This window comes from Crocuta crocuta, unplaced genomic scaffold (assembly GCF_008692635.1).
Source record: "Crocuta crocuta isolate KB4526 unplaced genomic scaffold, BGI_CrCroc_1.0 scaffold359, whole genome shotgun sequence".
NCBI lineage: Eukaryota > Metazoa > Chordata > Mammalia > Carnivora > Hyaenidae > Crocuta > Crocuta crocuta.
This window is the reverse complement of record NW_027528877.1, coordinates 1,390,109-1,412,806: the sequence shown is the minus strand read 5'-3', so window position 1 is coordinate 1,412,806 and position 22,698 is coordinate 1,390,109. Positions and strand designations below refer to the sequence as shown.

At 37.4% G+C, this 22,698-nt stretch overlaps 1 protein-coding gene across 4 annotated transcripts in view; it reads left to right on the top strand.

Annotated features, from left to right (window-relative positions):
• COBLL1 (cordon-bleu WH2 repeat protein like 1) overlaps positions 1-22,698 on the top strand; it is a 158,253-nt gene that overhangs the window by 82,240 nt on the left and 53,315 nt on the right. For all 4 annotated transcript variants that reach the window (XM_077756764.1, XM_077756765.1, XM_077756763.1 and 1 more), the window contains exon 2: positions 12,920-13,108. In XM_077756764.1, coding sequence (XP_077612890.1) covers positions 12,920-13,108 — 189 coding nt within the window. The remainder of the gene's footprint in view (positions 1-12,919; positions 13,109-22,698) is intronic.

Here is a 22,698-nt window from a genome sequence, read left to right as displayed (position 1 = left end):
AAATTACCTGGTGAGAAGTAGGGTGGGAGTAGGGAGTGTGAATTAGGTTGTTTAGCATCTCATTAGCTGGCTACCATAGTGGATATTAAACATTTCCTCACCAGAATTAACTTTTGGAAATTTTATTTCTGCTTTTGGAATGGATGTCTGGTTAAAACAGGAGAAGGGAGCATCTGTGTCTTTTTGGGTATATGACAACTAAACCACAACAAAAGCTTCATTTACTCATGTTGATTTATCCTGGAAGACCTCTGTTACAAAGAGATTCTATTATGTCCCGGTCCTCACTTTAAACAATTGCTAAGTTCCTAAAAGTAGTAAAAAAGGAAGACTTGAGAGGCATATAATAAAAAATGGATAAACCAAATGAAAACTGTAGTTGAATAGTTCATTCTTTAAGAAATGATTGAGTGTACTCTGAAAAAGTTCATGTATTAATCAAAAATACAAAGAAATATATTCATGATTTCTGCTTCAAAATTTTTTCCAGCAGATAGGTGGAGTACATTGAGAACTGTGCTTTAAGACACAAGGTAGCCCTGGGGTGCTTCATTTCTACACTGTAATTCCTTATTTGGCTTTCTTTTTATTCTTTCTACCATACCACTAACAGTGCCAGAAGGGAAAACCTCTCTGGACTTACACCACTTCATTTGCATAGCGTGTTGGGTGTGATAACTCATCATAGAAACTTAGTGAACAAAAGGATCTATACAAGCATCCTACGATAGATATAAACAAGATTTCAAAAAGATTTAAAAATCTTCCATATGTAAAACAAAAAAGGTTCTTGAAAGTCAAAGCATCCAACGAGATTTTCACTGGTGGATGGCAGAGAATGTCTTCTTCACACAGGTGATGGCATGAGCAGTGGGTGCTTTCAAGTGTAGGGTGTATGTCAGATCCCCTGATGCTGGAGCTGAGGCCTAGGGTTTATGCAGAACCATACTTCTCTAGATTTTTGATTAGGGAGGTGAGGCTGCAATCGAGATGTCAGCTGGGGCTCAAGTCTCAGCCTAGGTGTTATCCACTTTAAAGCTCACACTCGTGGCTGTTGGCTGGGCTTAAGTCCTCTGTGAGCTCTTGGCCAGAGAGACACGGGGAAGCTGATAGCATGGCAGCGGACTTCCCTGAGAGTGAGAATGCCTAAAACTGACAGAATACTCTTCTGATAACCTGATCTCAAAAGTGACATTCTTTGCCACATTGTATTCACTAAATCTAAACCCACATTCAGTGAGAGGGGATTACACAAGGAAGTAGGGTCACCAGGGGCCATCTTGGATGCTCTCTTGCAGGAATACATTTAACATACCATGTAAGAATATGATTTCATATGTAATCAATATATAAATATACTGATATTAAATATTGTACTAAGTCAACAAAATACAATGTGTATTTTATACTTACAACACATCTCCATTCAGATGGTATATTTTCATTAGAAGGACTTGGTCTGTATTTAGTTGTCATAAAATTTATAGTTATAAAATAGATCCACATACCTGAGTTGTTCCAAATGTACTTAAATGTTTGCCAACTACTGAATCAAGCATCAGTTTTAAATTTTAGGGGGGGTGCCTGGGTGGCTCAGTCAATTGGGCATCTGACTTTGGCTCAGGTCATGATCTCATGGTTAATGAGTTCGAGCCCCGTGTCGGGCTCTGTGCTGACAGCTCAGAGTCTGGAGCCTGCTTCAGATTCTGTGTCTCCCTCTCTCTCTGCTGCCTCCCCTGCTCATGCTCCTGCTCTGTCTCTCTCAAAAAATAAATGAACATTAAACATTTTTTTTAGAAATTTAAATTCACTGAAAGTATAATCTCTCGGTCACACTAGTCATGTGTCAAGTGCTCAGTAGCCACATGGCTGCCCCATTGGGCAGCAGAGTTCTGGGAGTTTGGCTGAAGAAGGAAGGAAATAAAATGATACTTGGAAAGAACAAGTAGAAATTAAGTAATCGGTGCATTTTGTGTGCATGTTCTGGGGAGAAGGAAAGATATCGAAGGCGATGGAAACCCAGGATACAGTTAAGGTAGTTTAGACTGTTGATCATATTTGAGTGGAGATGCAACGGGTACAAAAAAAAACCCTGAAGTGATGAATGACTTCTGATAGGAACCGTGTATTCCAAGTGTGGAAAGGTGAAAGTATTGAGTGTGGAAGACTGAAACCAGAAACTTTTCAAACTGTTTTTTGAGTTTGTCACTCTGTTCATCATTTTTTCCTAGTGTGTATGCCAAGACAGAGAAAGGCACTTGGAAATGGAATCATTTCCTGTGAGCTCAGAGAGACCCTTTCCTGACCAGGACCAGTGTGTTCTCAGGATAGGAAGAGCTCCCTGGGAGAGGGGGATTCTGTCCATGCCACTCTTTCCACCAAATATTATATGTAAGTTGGTTCAGACACTGTGCCCTGCCCCAGTTCTAAGATACCTGGGGCCACCATTCTCAGTCTCTAGACAACATTATTATGCACAAACCTCTGGATGTTAGATGAGGAAAGGGACCTGAGATCATCTGGTTCGACACTGCAGGAATGGAGGACCAGAGAAACGATTAACTTAAGGTGCCAGAGTAGCCACTTAGGATACTCTTGTGCTTTTTGAGTCCTAGTACCTTGTTTCCACAACTCCACCAGAGGAAGTAGCAGCCTCTGTAGGTGTGAGTGGGCATTTGCACATCTAGCATCTGCAATCCTATTTAAATATCAGGGATTGTTTAGATGGCCTTTGTTGAGGATATCGGTTATCGAGAGGGTTTGGGACCATGTTTTGTGTGCTTGTGAGCAAGTTTCTTAACCTCTGTAAAACCCAGTTAAATGGCAGTGATACCTGCCTTAGGAGATTAAATGTAGAAAAAAGGGTTCTTGCACAGTGCTTAGCAGTAGATATTAAATAACTGCTTACTTTTTTCTCCTCTACTACATGACTCTTTGCTTATTCATTTTTTTGTTGTTATTTTGTAGGACTATTTCAGCTCCCAGAGGGGTGATAAAGTAAATAGTTAAGAGCACTGGATATAGAATTCAACAATTTGGGTTTAAATCTCCACTCTAGCACTGGTAGCTAAGTTCTTTAAACACTGTGCTCATCAGTTCTCTTCATCTGGAACATGAAGATGAGCACACTTACCTTATACGGTGCTGTGACAATGAGTTAGCAGATGTAAAAGACCTAGAGAAATTTCCATCACAGAGTCAGCACTCAAGTGTTATCTGTTGTTGATGATATAGAAATAAACTAGGAGGAAATTATTTTATTTTTCCATTGTGTCCTTGTTGGAATCATTTTGGGGACATGAAGGCATTAGCATGTAATAAGTGCTTACTTTGATGTGAAGAATACCCTTGCCTCTTTATTTGTTACATTATGTCAAATGTACCAACGAGAGGAGTTCCATTCTTAAAGATGAAATTAAGCTATTCTTTTCCTCATATTAATCATGGTCCTCACTGGTCAAAGGAAGCTATAGCTAGGACATCTGAGTTCTGACCCATAACAACTTACTGAACATCTGGGCAAAATGATTTCTTTCCACTCTAGAATTTGGTTTGTTCCAATTTAATCCTTAATTAAATTAAGGATTTAGAATCCAATAGAAGATTTAGAATCTTCCTGAGGACTGAATACTTTTATCTATGTTGGTCTCTTTGAACTTCTTATATCTGTGACTAGTCACAAAATAATTGATTCTCAGCAACCCACCAAGCTCTTATTTTCCTATGAATTCATGGAACTGATACATAACCTTCCCTCACGTCTTCCCTCAATTAAATCAATAAACACAGACCACCCTACCCTGTCTTATGGCATTTAGCATTCTAGAGGTGGTAGCATGAATGAGACAGGGCAGGTCCCAGCTCTTAAATTTTCATTCCAGAGGCTGCCATCAAATAATAAACGAGTGAGTACATTAATGAACATGATGTCAGATGGTAATAAATGTGATGAGGACAAAATGGAGTTCTGTGATGAGGAGCGGGACACCTCCTCTTTGAGTGGTGACAAAATATTTCTATCAGGAGGAAGTAGTTACAGTTTGAATGAGCTCATGGAGCAGGCAACTTGAAAATCTGTGGTTAAAAGCACTTTGGGTAGAAGTGAAGGCGTTTGGTCTATTTGAGGAAGAGAAAGGATGCCAGTGTGAATTACACAGGGAGCTAGAACAGAGTAGTAACCCGAGGGGAGTTCAGAGGTTTGCGGAGGCTAAGGTCAGTGCTTGCTTAGACTTTAGCATGCATCAGAATCACTTGGGAGTTGTCAAATGCAAATTGTAGGGCTCTACCCCCAGTGTTTCTAGTTATATAAATTTGGGGTAGGGCCTGAAAATGTGTATTTCTTCTTTGCTTTAAGTTTATTTATTTTAAGAGAGAGCATGAGTTGGGGAGGGGCAGAGAGAGAGAGAGCGCGAGAGCGAGCGAGCGTGAATCCAAAGCAGATTACACCTCGTCAGCATGGAGTCTGATGCAGAGCTCTAGCTCACCAACCATGAGATCAGGACCAGAGTCAAAATCAAAAGTCAGACACTTAACTGACTGAGCCATGCAGGTGCCCCCAATATGTACATTTATAACAAGGTCCTAGGTGCTGCTGCTTCTCTGAAATCATGCCTTGATAGCCACCAGGTTGGTTCCTCTAGGGCCTTGTAAGCCAAGGACAGGAATTTGGGTTTTATTCTTAGTGCATTGGGAGGCCAGTGAGAGATCATAGATACAGCATGATCAGATTTACATATTTAAAAGATCACTCCTGACTGTTGAAGAGAAGAATAGATTTTTAAGGCACATGGGGAGAAACAGAAGAGATCAGTCAGGCTATTGGAGCAGTCCAAACAAGAGATGATGCTTTAATTACCAGGGCGATAATAGAGAAGCTGGTGACAAGTACACAGATTCAGGATGTGTTTTAGAGTTAAGAACCCACAAGATTTGATACTTACTTAGAAATAGGAGATACTGACAGAGAGGAATCAAAAGATGCCTAAGAGTTTCACATAAGTTAATGGAGTATTTAGTGTGGTGCCATTTGCAGACCTGGGGATGACCAGGGGAGGTTTGGATGAGATTGGGATGGAGAGGAGAATCAGGAATGTGGGTTATGAGATGCCTATTGGACATCCAAATGGAGATGATCATGAGATTACTGAGCATTTAATCAGAGCTCAATCAACAGATCAGGGTTGGGGAAGTAAATTTGAGAGTCCTCGACTTGTAGTTAAAGCCTTGGAGTTTGATGACATCACCAGGAGGGGAGAGTTGTAGAAAGAGAAAAGGGCAGGGAAGGAGCCTGGGACAGAGAGATGAGGGCACTGAGACCGAGGAGTGGCAGTGAAAGAGAAAGAACATAGTAGATTGTATTGTCACACGGAGAAGCTGAGGGGAAAAGATCCCCAGCACAGCTGCTGCACAGCTGTGAAATGTGTCCTTATTGGAGGTTAGAAACTCACTCAAATGTAACTGAGGTGACTCAGGTAATTGTCTATGAGATTTGGACACACATAGGTGATTGGTGACCTTGACAAGAGAAATGTCTGTTAAGAGTCATGTGATTAGCTTGAGTCTCCCTTTGTTGCCTTTCATTATTGCTTATCTTTTTAAAGCCACTTTGCTCTAGTTACTGTAATGTCATATGAGGCTCTTCAAGAAAAGGAACCTTTTGTTGTTCTTAATTGCATTCTCTCAAGCATGTAGCACAATATTATGCCCACCATTAGAACAGATTTTGTTTTAATACAGTCTTCTCTTACTAAACCCAGAGAGAAACACCAAGAAATTGCTTTGAGGAATGGGTCTGCACTTTATAGCTGAAATGTATAGTTTAGGGGTCACCTAACTTGTAAAATAACATTACAAGTTATTTTGAAGGGCTGCCTCACTGACACTGATCACCTTATGTTTGTAGCTTATGTTTGGTAGACCGCTGTACTGAGAGAGGGTGGCTGTTCGATTTCTTCTTGGCATTAGGATTAATACATAAAAAATCTATTGTTTTAAGACTTCTTATTCCACTTTTACATTTTTATATTTGATATTGAGGCTGTATTTTTATATAGTACTTTCCTGAGTGAATCTATAAGAATACTGTATAAATATAGCAAACAGATGTGACCCCATTGGACTTGAGTAGGTTATTAAGGATGTAAGTATGTCTCATATATAATGTAAAGCTTTTTTTCTTTCAAACCAAGAGATATTTGAGTAGATTTCTGTTGTTTTGCTGAGCTTTTTAATTATAATCCTTTTCATTTATTTTAAGGATATTAATATTGACAGAGATGGAGTAATGATTACACATGATTTTGAAGTGATTTGTAAATCAAGTGATAAAAAGACCAATCAGTATTAGCAGGATACCAATTAAATTCTGCGTTAAAATTGTTTTGATATTTTTAAAATGTTATTGCAATGTGTGAAATTTTACCTTAATTTTATCATGAAAATTGAGTATAGTATTGAGATAGTTTAGTGAATAAAGCAATATTTTGGGAGGGAGCATATGCATATGGACAAACTTAGCAAATTGCATACATTAACAATGTGCAGTTTTTGATATACCAATTATACCTCAAGCTGAGGGAGAAAAAGAAATTTTGTGCTTCAAACAGAAGCAAGCATTCATATGTAAATCTGTTGTAAATGAGAGTACAGATGTAAATAATACTAATTTACCATATTCATGTGATGTCATGTTTTGTTATTTTTAAGGCTTGATTAATGAATTTTTGCTCTAACCTAGATGAGTTTTCTATATCTTTTCAGTATAAGCTCCCCCTCCCCCTCCATCATCACCCCTATTTGCTGTTGTGTTTGGTTTTGGGTAGCAGCTTCTGTGGAGTGGAAACTGATAGTCAAATTAGGCCTCTGGTGAAGAACTTATGTGAAAATCCACTGGTAGGAAAACTACTCAAACATTCCAATTTAAAAGGGATTGGGGGTGGGGGGGCACCTGGGTGACTCCATCAGTTGAGCCTCCGACTCTCAACTTTTAATTTCAGCTCAGATCACAATCTCATGGTTTGTAGGTTCGAGCCCCGCGACAGGCTGTCGGTGTGGAGCCTGGTTAGGATTCTCTCTCTGCCCCTCCCCTTGTCACACATGCAGTCTTCAAGAATAAACAAAAGTTGAAAAAGAAATTATAAAAGGGATGGAGGACTTGCATGTTGATATCTTAATTTTTTTGCATTACCAGAATTACGTAACCTGGATTACCTTATAAACCTTGATTGTTTTCACTAGACTTTTGGCATTAGGTAATATTTAATTATGTTATTGCTTCAGAGCATCTCAGTAAAAAAATTAAGAACGTTGTGGGGGTGCCTAGGTGGCTCAGTTGGTTAAGCGTTCTCCTCTTGATTTTGGCTCAGGTTATGATCTCACAGTTTGTGAGACTGAGCCCCATGTTGGCCTCTGTGATGACAGTGCAGAGCCTGTTTGGGATTCTCTCTCCCCTTTCTCTGTGTGCCTCCCCCACTCGTGCCTGCTCTCTTTCTCTCTCTAAATAAATAAACATTAAAAAAAATTGAGAACATTAGAATATGTAAGTAGGTAAAAAGTATTTTAAAAATTTAGCTGGTGACTAAAAGGCTAAGTTACCAAAGTCTTAAAGCTACTTAAGATTCAGACCAAATCCAGGCCTCTACGTAGTCGTCTTCTCACTAGACTGTACTGTGTAGTAAGCAAACTTTAACTTATAGACATATTCCCAAATTTAATATAAATGAATCACAATAGGGAAGCAACATATAATGATCCTTCAGGTTCTGCCCACCTAAATTCTCCTTTTCTTTCAGTAACTGAGTCACATATCTCTTTGAAGTGAACCTTCCCACCCCCACAGAGCTTGTTTCATCATGCTCTCATTACTCTGAATTTTTAAAGTTACTCATCTATTTTATGACACTTGTTTTTTGCTTTGTATTCATTATTTAACTAGACCATGCATCTATCCCAGTTGGGTTTCTAGTTCACTGTGGTAAGATCTTGGTCTGATTGCCAATATGCTTTTCAGTTATCAGGACCAGAGGTGACCGATGCTTTATTATTTGAAGTAATAACAGGGAACACTAAGATGTTCTTAATAGAGGTTCTATGTAAATAATATTTCAACTAGTGCTTTGTTTTGTTTTCCCTTTTTGTAAGCAGGCTTATCTTCAGTAATTTAAGATGAGTTTTCATCACAGACTCAAAGTACTTTAGGAAATAAAAGTCACACATACACAGAACATTCAACAGTTAATCAGAGTTCATTGTGGTGTGCAGTAGAGAGAAAGACATCCCAGGGAATTGTGACTCGGTCTGGATCTTGAGGGATAAATAATATGTGTAAAGGAGAGAGGATGGGGAGGACATTCACATGGAGACTAGGATAGGCCACTTCTGGAGATGAGAAGATGCCTCATTTCATCTTGGGATGAAATGCAGGGGCTGGGAGGATGATGGTGGTGGCAGGAGGTGCCTCTCGGACCTCTGTTCTACCACTCTTGAAAGCCACGTCCACTGCAGACACAGTTGTTTCTGTTTTCTTACCTCCCTGCCTGTGACAGTTGGGCTTCTCTTCAGCCTTCCTGATGAAAATCTTTTAAAGCTCAAGGTTTCCCAGTTATTTCTTGCTAATAAATCTAGTGTGTATTTTCCAGTTCTCACCTTCTTAAAAATAGAATAAAATCAATTTCTAAAACTCCAACACAGGTTATTCAGATGTAAAAACCCACTCCCTTCCTTGGTGGTAAGAACTTTTCCTTCCCAGTCATATGCGTAGGGACCTCTTCTTTTGTTGGAAATATTCATTTAATTCATTCATTTGATAAATATAAGTGCCTGCCTGCATCCTTCCAGAGATTCTATGCATTTGCAAATTTGCGACACAGGGCAGTAGAAACTAGTCCCTATTGTCATGGGATTAATTACTCTTTAATAGAAGGAGATATGAAAAAACAAGTATGCTAGTTGTTGATAAGCCCTAAGGCAAAAAGTAAGGCAGAGAAATAGAGGTACTATCTTAAAAAGTTAGAAGCAAACCCTGTGAGGAACTTGAGTCAGGATTGTTCCAGGTGTTGAAAAACAAAACAAAGATTGTTCTAGGTGTGTTCCAGGAAAGGGCAAGAGTCACAGTATTGGAGTGCTGTGAGGGCAGGAAGAGGAAATTGGAGAGACCAGAGGTAAAGAAGGACAAATTATAGGACTCCAAATCTTATACTGGGTGAAGTCAGAAGTCATTGGAGGGCATGGGAGGAAGTGTGGTGATCTTACAGTTAAAAAGGATCACTCCAGCAGCTGTGTCGAGAACGTGAAGAGCCAGCGTTGGGAGCAGGGAGGCTACCTAGCGACTTGATCAGAGGTGTTTGAACAGGGCTGCTGGTGGAATCCAGGTCTATCATATAGAACTGGCAGAAGCTGTCGATGGATTAGATCACAGCTATGTGTGTGAGTGGATTTTTTTGGTTCAAGCAATTGGGAGAATTATGATTTACAGAGATAGGGTGACTTGGAGAGAAAAAGATTTGGTTTGGAGGAGCTGGAGAGAGGAATCGGAAGTTAAATTAAGTTGGTGGTTCCAATTAGTCATCTGCGTCCAGATGTCAAGAAGGCGTTAGATTTACAAATCTGGAGTTGAAGGGAGAAATCCAAACAATATTTGGCGTCTAAGATTTTTTTCATACAGATTTTGTAAAATTCTTGTTATATGTATTATAACAATTTTTTAGATTCATTTTTGTTGCTGGTATAAAAGAAGTTTTCTTCATTATACTTTCTGACTAGTTTTGTATTTGTTTATATAGGGTATTGACTTTCAGTATGTTCGTGTTATACTGAGATGCTTTACTGAATTCTCTTTTTTTTTTTAATTTAATTATTTATTTTGAGAGAGAGAGAGAGAGTGAGAATCTGCTAACAGCACAGAGCCCAGTGCAAGGTTTGATCCCACAAACCCTAACTAAGATCATGACCAGAGCTACAATCAAAAGTCCAACACTTAACCAACTGAGCTATGTAGGCATCCCCTGAATTCACTTATTTATCAAATTATTTAAAAATCGATTCACTGATTTCTCATCTTTGACTTTTCTGTGGATTTCTACCAAACTGTTCAATTCTATGAGCATACCAGTTTCTTTCATGGTTCTGTTTACTTTCCTCTGCTTGAAATGTCAATTATTTGTTTTTTTTGTTTGTTTTTTTTCCCTGGGTGTTTCTTTCTTTTTTTTTTTTTTAAATAGTTTATTGTCAAGTTGATTTCCTTACAACACCCAGTGCTCATCCCAACAAGTGCCCTCCACCATGTTCATCACCCCCCTTCCCCACCCCCATCAGCCCTCAATTTGTTCTCAGCATTCAAGAGTCTCTCATGGTTTGCCTCTCTCCCTCTCCCCAACTATTTTTCCCCTTCTTCTCCCGCATTGTCCTCCATTAAGTTCCTCCTAATCCACCTATACGTGAAAACATATGGTATCTGTCCTTCTCTGCCTGACTTATTTTGCTCAGCATAACACCCTCTAGTTCCATCCATGTTGCTACAAATGGCCAGATTTCATTCTTTCTCATTGCCATGTAGTATTCCATGGTATAGATAAACCACATCTTCTTGATCCATTCATCACTGATGGACACTTAGGCTCTTTCCATGTTTTGGCTATTGTTGAGAGGGCTGCTATGAACATTGGGGTCCATGCGCCCCTATGCATCAGCACCCCTGTATCCCTTGGGTAAATTCCTAGAAGTGCTACTGTTGGGTCATAGGGGAGTTCTGTTAGTTTTTTGAGGAACTTCCATATTGTTCTCCAGAGGGGCTGCACTCTGATGCATTCTTTACATTTTACATTTTTTACATTTTCCTGGGAGTTTCTATCCATTCCCCTAAACTCAACTCCTGTTTCCCATCTGTAAGACACTTCTGAGTTCCTGGAAAAGTTTCTCTTCCCATGAGCTTCACCTATATCATCTGTATACCTACATTATGATAGTCCTCAAACTTTATTGTTATTTTGTGTGTACTTATTGCCCTTTTTGGGGTTTGAACTCTTTAGGGGTAGGATCTGGGTTTTATCATCTTTACATCCCAAGTGCTTAGCTGAATTGGCTACATAATTGTCTCTTACAGGATAATTGTAGGTTGAACACATGAGTAGTCAATTCTACATAGTAAAAATGTTTTGAAATTGGATAAATTTTTCTTTATGTAGATTTTATAAATGTGTTATAGATTGTAACACTTTTAAAAATTCATTTTTATCACTACTGTAAAAATTTTCCCAGGTGCAATATATCTCTGCAATTATACTCTTAAAAATTGAAGGCCTATTATTTTGGAAAATTAATGTACAGTGTAGGAAATTTGTCTCTGCTTTTCAAGATGTCAAGTGTATAAAGGTGCTTATGAGACCTTAAGTTTTGAAAATACTAAATGGCTGGATGTCACATACTTACTTATAAAGAGGCCCTTTAGTTTGGTTTTTACTTTGTGTAGGAAATGGGGAGAGGGAGAAACTAAAATTTATATTTTTCTCTATGGAAAGCAGTAATAATTCTTCCAAAAGCAATTAAAAGCAACATTTTTGAAAGCTTTAATTTGCAGTACTTAAAAGGATATGTATATGTCATTACTTGTAGTTACTTTATTTTTATGTTTTTTCAACCCATCAAATCATTAAATTGGCCCATGTGAATTTTTTCAGGTTATTTACTACTTATTTCTGTCATAAATAGGTTAAGAGATTGCCCTAGTGATACTGAGGCTTATTTGCTAGAGTAATTCTTTTTAGAATTTTTCACAGAGGCAGAAATGTATTTTTTCAAATACATTGCTGAGTGCAGTGGGTAATATAGATGCTTCTTCCCTCCAGGAAGCTATAAATGTAGGCAAAGTCATGAAACTGGTACCCGGGGGAAAAATGGGAAAGATGTCATATTTATGGAATATGTTGTATGTGCTATATAGGCAGAGACTCTTTGCTTTGAGGGGTTAGGGAAGGGTGGTTTCAGCTTGACTTTGAAGAGTAGGTGAGATTATCTGGTTAGAGAGGCAGGACACACTAGATTGGAAACAAATAGAATGAAAGACAATAGGTAAGAGCTGTGATGAGGTTTAGAAATGAGATCCTGGTCTCCATCCTGGGACAGCAAGGATTTGTATAATATATCTCATCAAAGAAAATGTTACACTTTTGCTTTACTATAATAAACATACTAATAAAACTTAATGAAAGTGAATATCAAATTTCTTTATTATCATGTTTCTTTTTATTACCAAGTAATGTAGTCATATTGTTGAAAACGAAAGAAAGCGCCAATTTAAAAAGCAAAAAAAGGGACACCTGGGTGGCTCAGTCAGTTAAGCTTCGTACTTTGGCTCAGGTCATGATCTCACAGTTTGTGAGTTCGAGCCCTGCATGGGGCTCTGTGTTGACAGCTAGGCGCCTAGACCCTGCTTCAGATTGTGTGTCTTCTCTCTCTCTCTCTCTCTCTCTCTCTCTCTCTCTCTCTCTGCCCCCCCTTCTCTCAAAAATAAACAGTAAACAATCTTTTTAAATGCAAAGAAAAATCCTTAATTCCATCATCTCTAATAAACAGTTCACATTTTGGTGCTTGTTTTTCCACATGTGAAAAACATGTACACACACATTTTGTGTTTTTATTAAATTAGATCATATTAGAAAATTAACTAAAATAGATGTATTTAGAGGTGTCTGGGGTGGCTCAGTCGGTTAAGCTTCCAACTCTTGATTTTGACTCAGGTCATGATCTTGTGGTTCGTGAGTTCAAGTTCTGTGTTGGCTCTGTGCTGATAATATGGAGCCTACTTGGATTATCTCTCCCTCCCTCTTTCTTTCTCCTCCCCTGCTTGATTTCTCTGTCTCTCAAAATAAATAATCTTAAAAATACAATAGATATATTTAATTTCTTTCTTTTGTTTTTATTAAAGGAGAAAACCAAAAGCCAAGGCACCACTTCCTCCAGCTGAGACCAAATACCTTGATGCCTCTTCAGTTGATGATACAGTAGACTCCTCTGCTTACATCATGGAACAGAAAGAAAACATGATAGATAAAGACATTGAACTCTCAGTGGTGCTACCTGGAGATATTATCAAATCCACTACTGTTCATGGCAGGTACGATGGAGCAATCAAAAGCAGGAGTTCCCTTTCTTCTTCTGTCATTGACACCTTCTGTGGTATATGTACTTCTTAATTTTTTTCTTTGACAAAATATTTCATTCATCACCCTATTTAGTTATCTATTAAAAATATGCTAAAAGGTGATAAATTTTTCCTAATCATATTTTAGTATCAATGCTGTGAATTCCACAACCCCTGTCAAGTGCCTCTTGAAATTTAGAAGTATTTTTTATTACTAATTTAATAAGTCTTCTGAAAAGCAAAAAAGTTTTTCCTGGAGGAACAATCATCAGCTGTATTGATTTTTATAAGTCCAACTTACAAAGCAGGACAATGACCTATAAGGAAATTCTTTCCCTTCCTCTCCAAATTATTCCTTCCTTTTAAAGCTGCTTCTCTGAATCTGATTTTGCAGAAGAAGTTACTAACTACTCTTAAAATGTCATACTCTCTTATTCATCAAAACAGATAAATCTATGTAAAATTAATAGGATGTTTTAGTTCTTTGAATGATTTCATTAATCTACTAAAAATGTGGATAAGTTTAATAGAAATGTAAAATTAAACTTTAACCCAGCAAGAAGTGAAAATATGATTTAGGAAACTGATACTTTTAATACCTGCATAAAAATTGGAAAAATGGAATAAAGCCAAGTGTAATTTTCCATTTCATTTTGAAGTGGAAAGTTACATGAGCCGTATACTTGGTCTTGTTCCACCTTTCACCTTCAACTGCCTGTTTGTTATCAGGAGTCCTGTTTTAGAAATCTAAGCTGTTTTGACCTTTGTATAGAGAAAGAGTGAGAGACAGAAAGAATCTGGTGTGTGTGTGTGTGTGTGTGTGTGTGTGTGTATAGAACAAAAGAATAAGCAACATATAGGGTATTGCATTCTTACAATGTGGTTTTATCTGGAAGAAACTTATTCAAGATAACCTTAATCTTCAGATGAACCATCAAGTTTATGTGTAATTTCACAATTATTGGAAAAGTGTGAAAATAGAAAAGTTCAGCATTAGCAAACAATACATAGTTTTTTGGGGTTTTTTTTGTATTAAACTCAGTAAATTTAAGTAAGTTGCATTTTGCCATTTATTTTATACTGAAAGTGGTTCACACATTGAATTATGTTTAGGAAGTTGAGAAACCTGTGATTGTCCTTGGTGGGCCTCTAGCTTATCTGCAGGTAATCACCTGGATTGTACTTCCTTTGGGCAAGGAAGGCATCTTGTAAGTTAGAGACCATGCCTATCAATTTCAATCCTTGAAATAATACTGTTACCCTCGTTTTAAAATAATAATAATGGGGGAACCTGGGTGGTTCAGTCGGTTAAGTGTCCAACTTTGGCTCAGGTCATGATCTCATGGTTTGTGGGTTCGAGCCCCACATAGTGCTCTGTGCTGACAGCTCAGAGCCTGGAGCCTGCTTCAGATTCTGTGTCTCCCTCTGTCTCTGACCCTCCTGTGCTCACACTGTCTCTCTCTCTTGCTCTGTCTTGCGCGCTCTCTCTCTCAGAAATAAATAAAACATTAAATTTAAAAAAAATAATAATGATGTGGCTAGGGGTAATAAAGAGTTTTATACTGAAGTCCATTCATTTTACTGAACTGAAGACAGTTCGTTTTACTGAAGTCAAAGTAATTTTTTAAAAAGTCAGTATTGTGCTCGCTTCGGCAGCACATATACTAAAAAGTCAGTATTTTTCCTAGTTCTTCATTGATACTGACAAGTAACAATGGTTTCATTACCAGTACTCCTCAAAATTTCTGCTTGGTCCTCCCAGTCATGCATTCATAACGCCGCCTTCTCTACTATCACCTTTCTGAGTTCTTTGGACTTCTTTTTTAACCTCAATGACTTTAATAATACCATCATGGTTTTCCTCTCACCTTCACCCATCATAATTATTTTAGAATTTTTCACATGTTTTCTGAGGTAACTTTTCTGTTTCCTTAACTCTGGGAAACTAGCATCCATAGTCTACTTTCCTTATCTACCAGGAGAATAGGATCAATCACTTTTTATTTTTTTTAATTTTTATTTATTTTTAAGAGAGAGAATGAGAGAGAATCTCAAGCAGGCTCTGCACTGTCAGCACAGAGCCCAGTGTGGGGCTCAAACTAATGAACCATGAGATCATAACCTGAGCCAAAATCAAGAGTTGGACACTTAACCTAACTGAGCCATCCTGGCACCACTGGATTTCATCACTTTGAAGCTGTTCCTTTACTGAAATCTTAGAGTTCCCTCTTTGATACAACCTTTTTGACATCTAGCTTATCTATTTTCTATTTCTTCATTGGATTTGTTCTTCATTCTTTTTATTAAGTCTAATTTGTGACTTTTCTGCAAGTTGAAGCATGTTTCTTCATGTTTATCTTGGATTCTGCATCAATCATTTCTACTACATTTGTCCTTAAAAGGATCCTAGATTTTCCTCACCCTTTTGACCTTCCAGAATGTTTGCTTCTTAGGTCCCTAAATCTGAGTGATTTCCCATTAATTACCGTTTTGTTTCTGGATTACCAATTGTTGGATTGTCTCAGTTTTCTTATCTATAAAATGCTCTATAACTCAGTTATTAGTATTAAACAAAATGGTGTCAGTGCCTGGCATTCATAGACTTCCTCCATTTTCCATCACAAATTGCTTTCCTTCATCCTGGGCTCTCTCCATCAGCTCCCACTCTCAGATTAATCTGACTAAAACACCCCTCCATTTGTGCCACTATTTTTGATAAAAGAACACAGGTACAGCAATTAAATATTGAATTAAGGAAGTCCAAACTACCAAGTCTGAAGATTGGGACACCTTATTTCTTCTTCATGTAATTAGGTAGGATTTTCCTTCCCTGATTCCCTTTGAATATCTTAAGGTTCAGCTGCATGACTCTTTAGTTCTACAGATACTCTCCTTTTCTACCTCCATACCTTTTTGAAATTTTTTCCATCTGGAGTACCTTACCAACCACATTTTCTCCATTTGGTTTGTAGCTCAAGTGACGCTTTTATTTATAAAGGGTCCCTAATCTTCCCAGAATGAACTGTTACCTCTAAATTCCAAACTCTTCTGACACTTTATTACCATTGATAGTTATCAGATATCATTCTATGCTATAATCAATATGCATGGCTTGTCTTCTTGAATAAACCACAAGACCCATGTGGGCATCATTACTTCATGTTGCTTAGCATAGTTTCTTGCAATATACTAGGCATTTAATAAATTCATTAAAATGAATATGGCTTTCCTGAGCTCTTATGTAGATGAAGGTAGCAACTTAAATGGTATGTGTTTTTTTTTTAATTTTTTTTAATGTTTCATTTATTTCCGAGAGAGACAGAGAGAGAGAGAGAGAGCGTGAGCAGGGGAGGGTCAGATAGAGAGGAAGATACAGAATCTGAAACAGGATCCAGGCTCTGAGGCTGGCTGTCAGCACAGAGCCCAATGTGAAGCTCGAACCCACGAACTGTGAGATCATCCCCAGAGCTGAAGTCAGACACTTACTTAACTGACTGAGCCATCCAGGCGCCCCATAAATGGTATGTTCTGAAGAGACATTTGTTTGAATGGTCCTTAGTTGCTTTCCTAAGATCTTTTAAATAAAGACAATTTCTCCACATAGAGAACAAGAAGGTATGTTCCAAATACTGATTGCTTTTTAAAATTTGTTTATGGCTGAAAATTTTTCCTGCAAGCAGAATTTGTTTCATACCAGTGNCGAGATCACGACCCAAGCGAAAGTCGGACGCCTAACCGACTAAGCCACCCAGGCGCCCCCATACCAGTGTTTTCATTAGGCAGTTTGATTCAGGGACTTTTTTCCTAATAGTTTTATCACTTAGGAATGACTCAAGTTGTAGATACAGTGACTGATTTCTTTAATATTAAGTGTTTATAATTAAAAGTGGTGGTGTGATTCTGGATATCTTAGGAGTGATTATAGAGATCTCAGGCTGCAATTCGGGATATCTTAAGAGTGTAATTTGGAATATTTTGAAAGTTGCAGCTACCATTGGCCCATGGTTAAAAGACAAAACAGTGTTTAAGTGTAACAACAAAGTGTGCAAATAAATATTATCTACCTAAAGTGAAGACCCATGACATGGATAACTTAAAACTCTTCTTGGCTTTGTTACTGTAAATGGAATAGGGAAAGTTTCAACAAAATAATACAGGAATTTGGTGGAAGGTTAAGGAAGAGTAGTTATAAGTTTACATATATAATGTTTTCTTAGAAAATCAGAGCTCCATATGTCACTGTGAACACTCTTATAAAACTTTTTGAGACAGCATTCTCTATTTGTCTAAGTATTCCTTGTGCATGATATTTATTTTGATAGTATTATATATAAAATACGCATTTCCTTTGAAGAATAACATAAATATTAGACTGGAATAAATATTTAGAAAACTTATTTACTTCATTTAACTTTTCAGATACATTTTTTTTTCTCAAAATTTCTTCTTGGGGAAGATTTTTAGAAAGTTTCCCTCTGTCTCCTTATACAGCTCATGCAGAGATATGCTCAGAATGTCCCCTTTGAAGGAATGTGAACACACAGCATTATCTTCAGAAGAATGCCTTTATTTGTACATTGATTTTTCACCAAAGAGCTTATTCAGATTAGGAAACACAATAAGGTTGGAGGTGGTAATAGACTTTATGCTCAGGGGGAAACTAAAAGCTTGTTGTCCTGAATTAGGATGGTAACCTTGCACTGGCTTACCAAACTTTGGTACTGGAGCTTAGTGATAATGCCTCTTTAAGGACCAAAGTCACCCTTTGTCTGCCATCTTTGTGCCTTTGCTTACATTGAGGGTACCTGCAGTGCCAGCCTGAAAACCCTTGGGCATTTCTGTGTATCCTTTCATGACTGGATTAAAGGGAGGTGGGATTAAAGTGTTTACTGTGGCGTGTGTGTGTTGTGTGTGTGCATGTGTATGCATATATATGCAATCATAAACATTGTGTGCGTGTGCACGCGCATGCACACACATGCATGCTGGCAGAGTAAACAACCTTTTTCACCAGACAGAGCAGCTCTGTGCCTTACTAAAAGTAAGCATGAAAGGATACTTGTGTCAGGGACAGAGTTGCCCAGGGCCTGTCCTCCTCAAAAAATACTACAACATGCAACGGCATAAGTAGTGGTGTCTACATGTCCTAGGAAAAGTTAATTTTTAATGAAAATGAGTTTATGGGGTAAACTGCTATGGACACTACAGGGAATAAGGAACTATGTGAGTATGTTTGCATTACCACTCTAGGTCCTTACCTTATAGTCAGGTGTCTGCCCAGGATGTCATTTTTCCTCATTAAGTGTTTGTTCCTTTTTTCTCTATTCTCTTTCTCTGGGACACTTTAAAAACAGTTTTCACTTTTGAGATTTGGTAAAAGATTGAGGTCAGTCCTCTTTTTTAGCCTGTGGAGAGAATATTGTATGGCTAGACTAGCACAGTCTCTGTTCTTCAAAAGAGGAATGGAATCAACACTATTGATGACAAAGTATTTCTTTCTTTTATGCTCCTACCATAAATAGAAGTTTGTTTTGATTTGAGCGAATCTGAGAATGCCATAAATGAAAACACAAATAATGAAAGCATAGAACTTGAAGTTAGAAATCCTGGGCCCTATAGTTGATTCCATAACTTGCTATGTAACCTCAAGCAAGTCACCTCATCTCTCTGGCCTTTGCCTAGAAAATTAACTAGAGACATGTTACACATGATTTGTGACCTAATTTGCCTCTCCAGCAACACGAATTTATAGCAGAGTTGAGAGTAAGCCCAACTTTCACGGGCACTGGTTGGGTCAGTTTAGAAATGGTTGACATGGACTACAGTGCCACCTATTGGAAAAAGTAGACTATGAAAAATGGCAAGATAATAACTGGATTAATGTGGGTCAATTTTGTTTAAAAAAATCAGTAATACAACAGTATGGATCTTAGAAGAGTTTCAAAATTTCATATCACACTTATTTATTGAAAAGTATAAAATAATGACAGGTGTGTATTAAATATATAATAGGCAAATAGATTTCAAAAACACACTGCTGAAAATCTACTCCATGTTACAAATCATGTTGAACTCTCTAAGAATGCTTAAATTTTAGTGTAGATACTTATCCAATTGTGGCTGCTTAAAGTAAAAGTTGGAATTGTAACTGTTAAGTTATTTAAGTAGAACAGCGCTGTTTGTGTTTTTATTGGAGAGAATAAAGAATCCTGTAATCCTTGGGAAAAGGTAACAGAATACTCACAATGTCCTCTGAGTATCATTCCTAAGGGGGCTACCCTCCTCACTTTACTTCCTGGGCATCTACACCTTATAACAATGACTCTTATTAATTTTCTCTTTAATTTTTTATGACTACAAATGGAATAATTGAACATTATATAAAGTAGGAAAATGCAGATAAGCCAAAAACAATTAAAACATGTCATTATTAAACAGGCAGGTTACAACTATTAACATGGTAGTATATAACCTTTTATTCATACATATGCATACACATACACACAAATGTTTATGTATACACATAACCTATATAGGCACTTTTTCTTTCAGCCAATATGGCAATATGATATATTGCACATACTATCTTGTTAACCTACCTTTAAGTTAATGATTTCTAACTTTTGTGTCAATAAAATTTTCTCTTATTCTTTGTCTATATTTGCATTGCCCCAATTACAGTGAGATATACTTATAGTACTTCTTCTTTTCTTTTTTAATCAGGGGTGTGTGTATGTGTTTAATAGGTATGTTATTAAATCACAGTTTTTATGAGGTAATTATGATTAGCTCTGAACAGAACATCCAAAGTAAATGACCAAGTAGAGTTTAGCCTAAAGTGGTGAATTTCAAAAAAAAATTTTTTTACCTTTAGAAATATCTTTCTTTTATCATTTGATGTAAGAACAGGTATCTGTTACGGTCTTAAAATCTTAATTCTGTGTTACTTTCTTCTAAATGTTTTCTATAGCATAATTTAGTAAGCATTCTCAACTTTGAGATTAGGTTTATTTGTTTTATGTACCTGATCTACTTCATTTCACTCACATAGGAATAGTTAGAGAGCATTACTTTATTCCTGAACTCATTACCGAGCTAAGTGGGTTAGCATAAGATAAATAAATGTCAGTAATAACAGAGTGTTCTAAAAATTTCCATACTGTCATTAGTAAGTCTAATTGGGTTGTTGGTATGCATTTGTAAGGGGCAGCTAGAACCTATTCAACTCAACTCAGTTTTGAGGATGCATTGAAAATGGCATTAGATAGTAGGACAGATTTAAAGATTCATAATAAAGGGGTGCCTGGGTGACTCAGTTGGTTTAGCATCTGACTTCAGCTCAGGTCATGATCTCATGGTTTGTGGGTTTGGACCCTGCATTGGGCCCTGGGCTGATAGCTCAGAGCCTGGAGCCTGCTTGCTTCAGATTCTGTTTCTCCCTCTTTCTCTGCCGCTCCCCCACTTGTGCTCTGTCTCTCTCTCAAAACTAAATAAACATCAAAAAATTATGTTTTAATTTAAGGAATCATAATAAGGAAGAATCTTATTCATAGAATTCCACTCATATCAGATACTTTGAAATCTATTCATAAAAGTCCTTAACATCATGCATCTTCATTTACCTATGACAGTCTGTTTGTATTATCCCAGATTAATTACCAAGAGTGCCCCCTTTTGCTCTCCGGTGTCCCAGATTGGATAATAAATTACATAGCTACCCTGTTGGTAAGTGATGTTTAAACACTTCCAGGGGTTAGAAATTCACTGAGGCAGTTATTGGACATCTTGCGGATCTGAGAGCTCTTTGTTGAATCATGACCTTCATTTTTGATATCCAGTTGGACTTTGAAACACAAAAATGGAGGTCTCATCTTAGCAGATGGCAAAACTAGGACAAGATTACCCTAATTAGTGTCATGAATGCACAGAGTCACCATAGGATTTAGGGGGTAATTCAGTGATGTCATCATTCTTTGAAGTAAAAACTACAAATAGCAGATAGCCTAGTGCACACCATCCACCCCATCTTGAATCCTGATTTATAGGTATGGGGCTAAAATGTAGCTCCATTACAACTCAGGAAATTCTAATTTTGACTGCACCTTCATTCTGTATAAGTTCTTCATAATCTGGTCATGTAACTTTCAACTTTTTTGTTCATGAAGTCAGAGTAGCTTTTGTGGTGGTTGTGAGCTCAGATGAGATAACAGATATGAAATTCATACAAGGAGTTTTTTATTTCTAAAGGAAGTAGGGAATTTCTTAGGGATTTCTTCATTTCAAAGAAGAGAGAAGAGTTTTTAGAGAGTCTTAAAAAAAATATCTGCCCTCCAGGAAATTACTTTACAAGAGGAATAAAAAAAAAATCTGTAAATAGTAATACACAGTAGACTCTTAAATAATATAATAAACCCAAATTCCAAGTGATAGGGTGGTATAGAGGAGGATGATATTATTCTTACTTGATTGAGAAAGTGATGACCACAGTCAGCCAGTCCTTTTCTACTTTTAATCATTTGGCTCAGGTTTCAAGTGGCCTGTTGGCACTTGCTCCTGCTTTAGCAGACATGGACACAAGCTTCCTTCCTGTTGTGCTTCTAGGGTAGAACCTGTTAGCCAACTGCTGTTTGGTGCATCAACTGAGAGCTATCCTCAAAACAAATTTGTTGTTTTGCTACAATTAATTTGGCTTCAAGCTGGATAACTGTCTGTACTCAAGAGATGATTTGTGTTTTCTGTGGTAAAGTTTGGGACTAGATATTCCCCAAAGTAGCCCCATTGCGTACAGAGCCTGCTTAAGAGTTAATGTCCTATTTTATAGTGTTAAGGCTCCTTCATTATAGAGTTAAGACTGTAATTCTCACCCTTAAAATTGGCTAGGTCAGGCTCATATCTTCTGTGTTTTTTGTGACAAATGTTGAGGCTTTGGTGAAATACCAGAAGCATTTGAACAGGTTTGACGTTATTTTTGGAAAGGTCTTAATCCAACCTAATGCCATAATCCCACCTCTGTGTAAAGATGTCTTGACTTCAGATACAACAAGGTTACTAATCAAGTTTGTTGATTAAGAAAAAAATAACAGCTTTTATAACCTCTGTTTGTGTTTAAAGCATATGAATCTCCTTTCAACAACTTTGCCTTTTCCTATGTCTGATACTTTGCAGAGAACTCAGTTGTATGTTGTCTAATGTGTTTGAGATACCAGAATTACCTAAGAGATAAGTAATTGCTGGTTCCTGTAAATTCCTCATTCACTGACACCAAACTCACTGTGTACCGATATTATATTAGGTACTGGGAATAAACATTGCTAAGAAATGGTCCTGCAAGAAAGGAGTGCATATTGAGGTAGAAGTGAAACCCATGTAACATCTTGAGGTCATCCTGCTCCTTCAGATCAAGATAAGATTAGCTTGAATTCTTGTCCTATATCTTGTGGAAAGTTTGATCCCTTTATAGTATTATTGTAGATTCCCACGTGTTAATGTTCTTGGAAACTTCTCCTCCAACACTGACTTTATATCTTATTTTTGGTTTCTTATTATTTTAGTCTCTCCCTTTC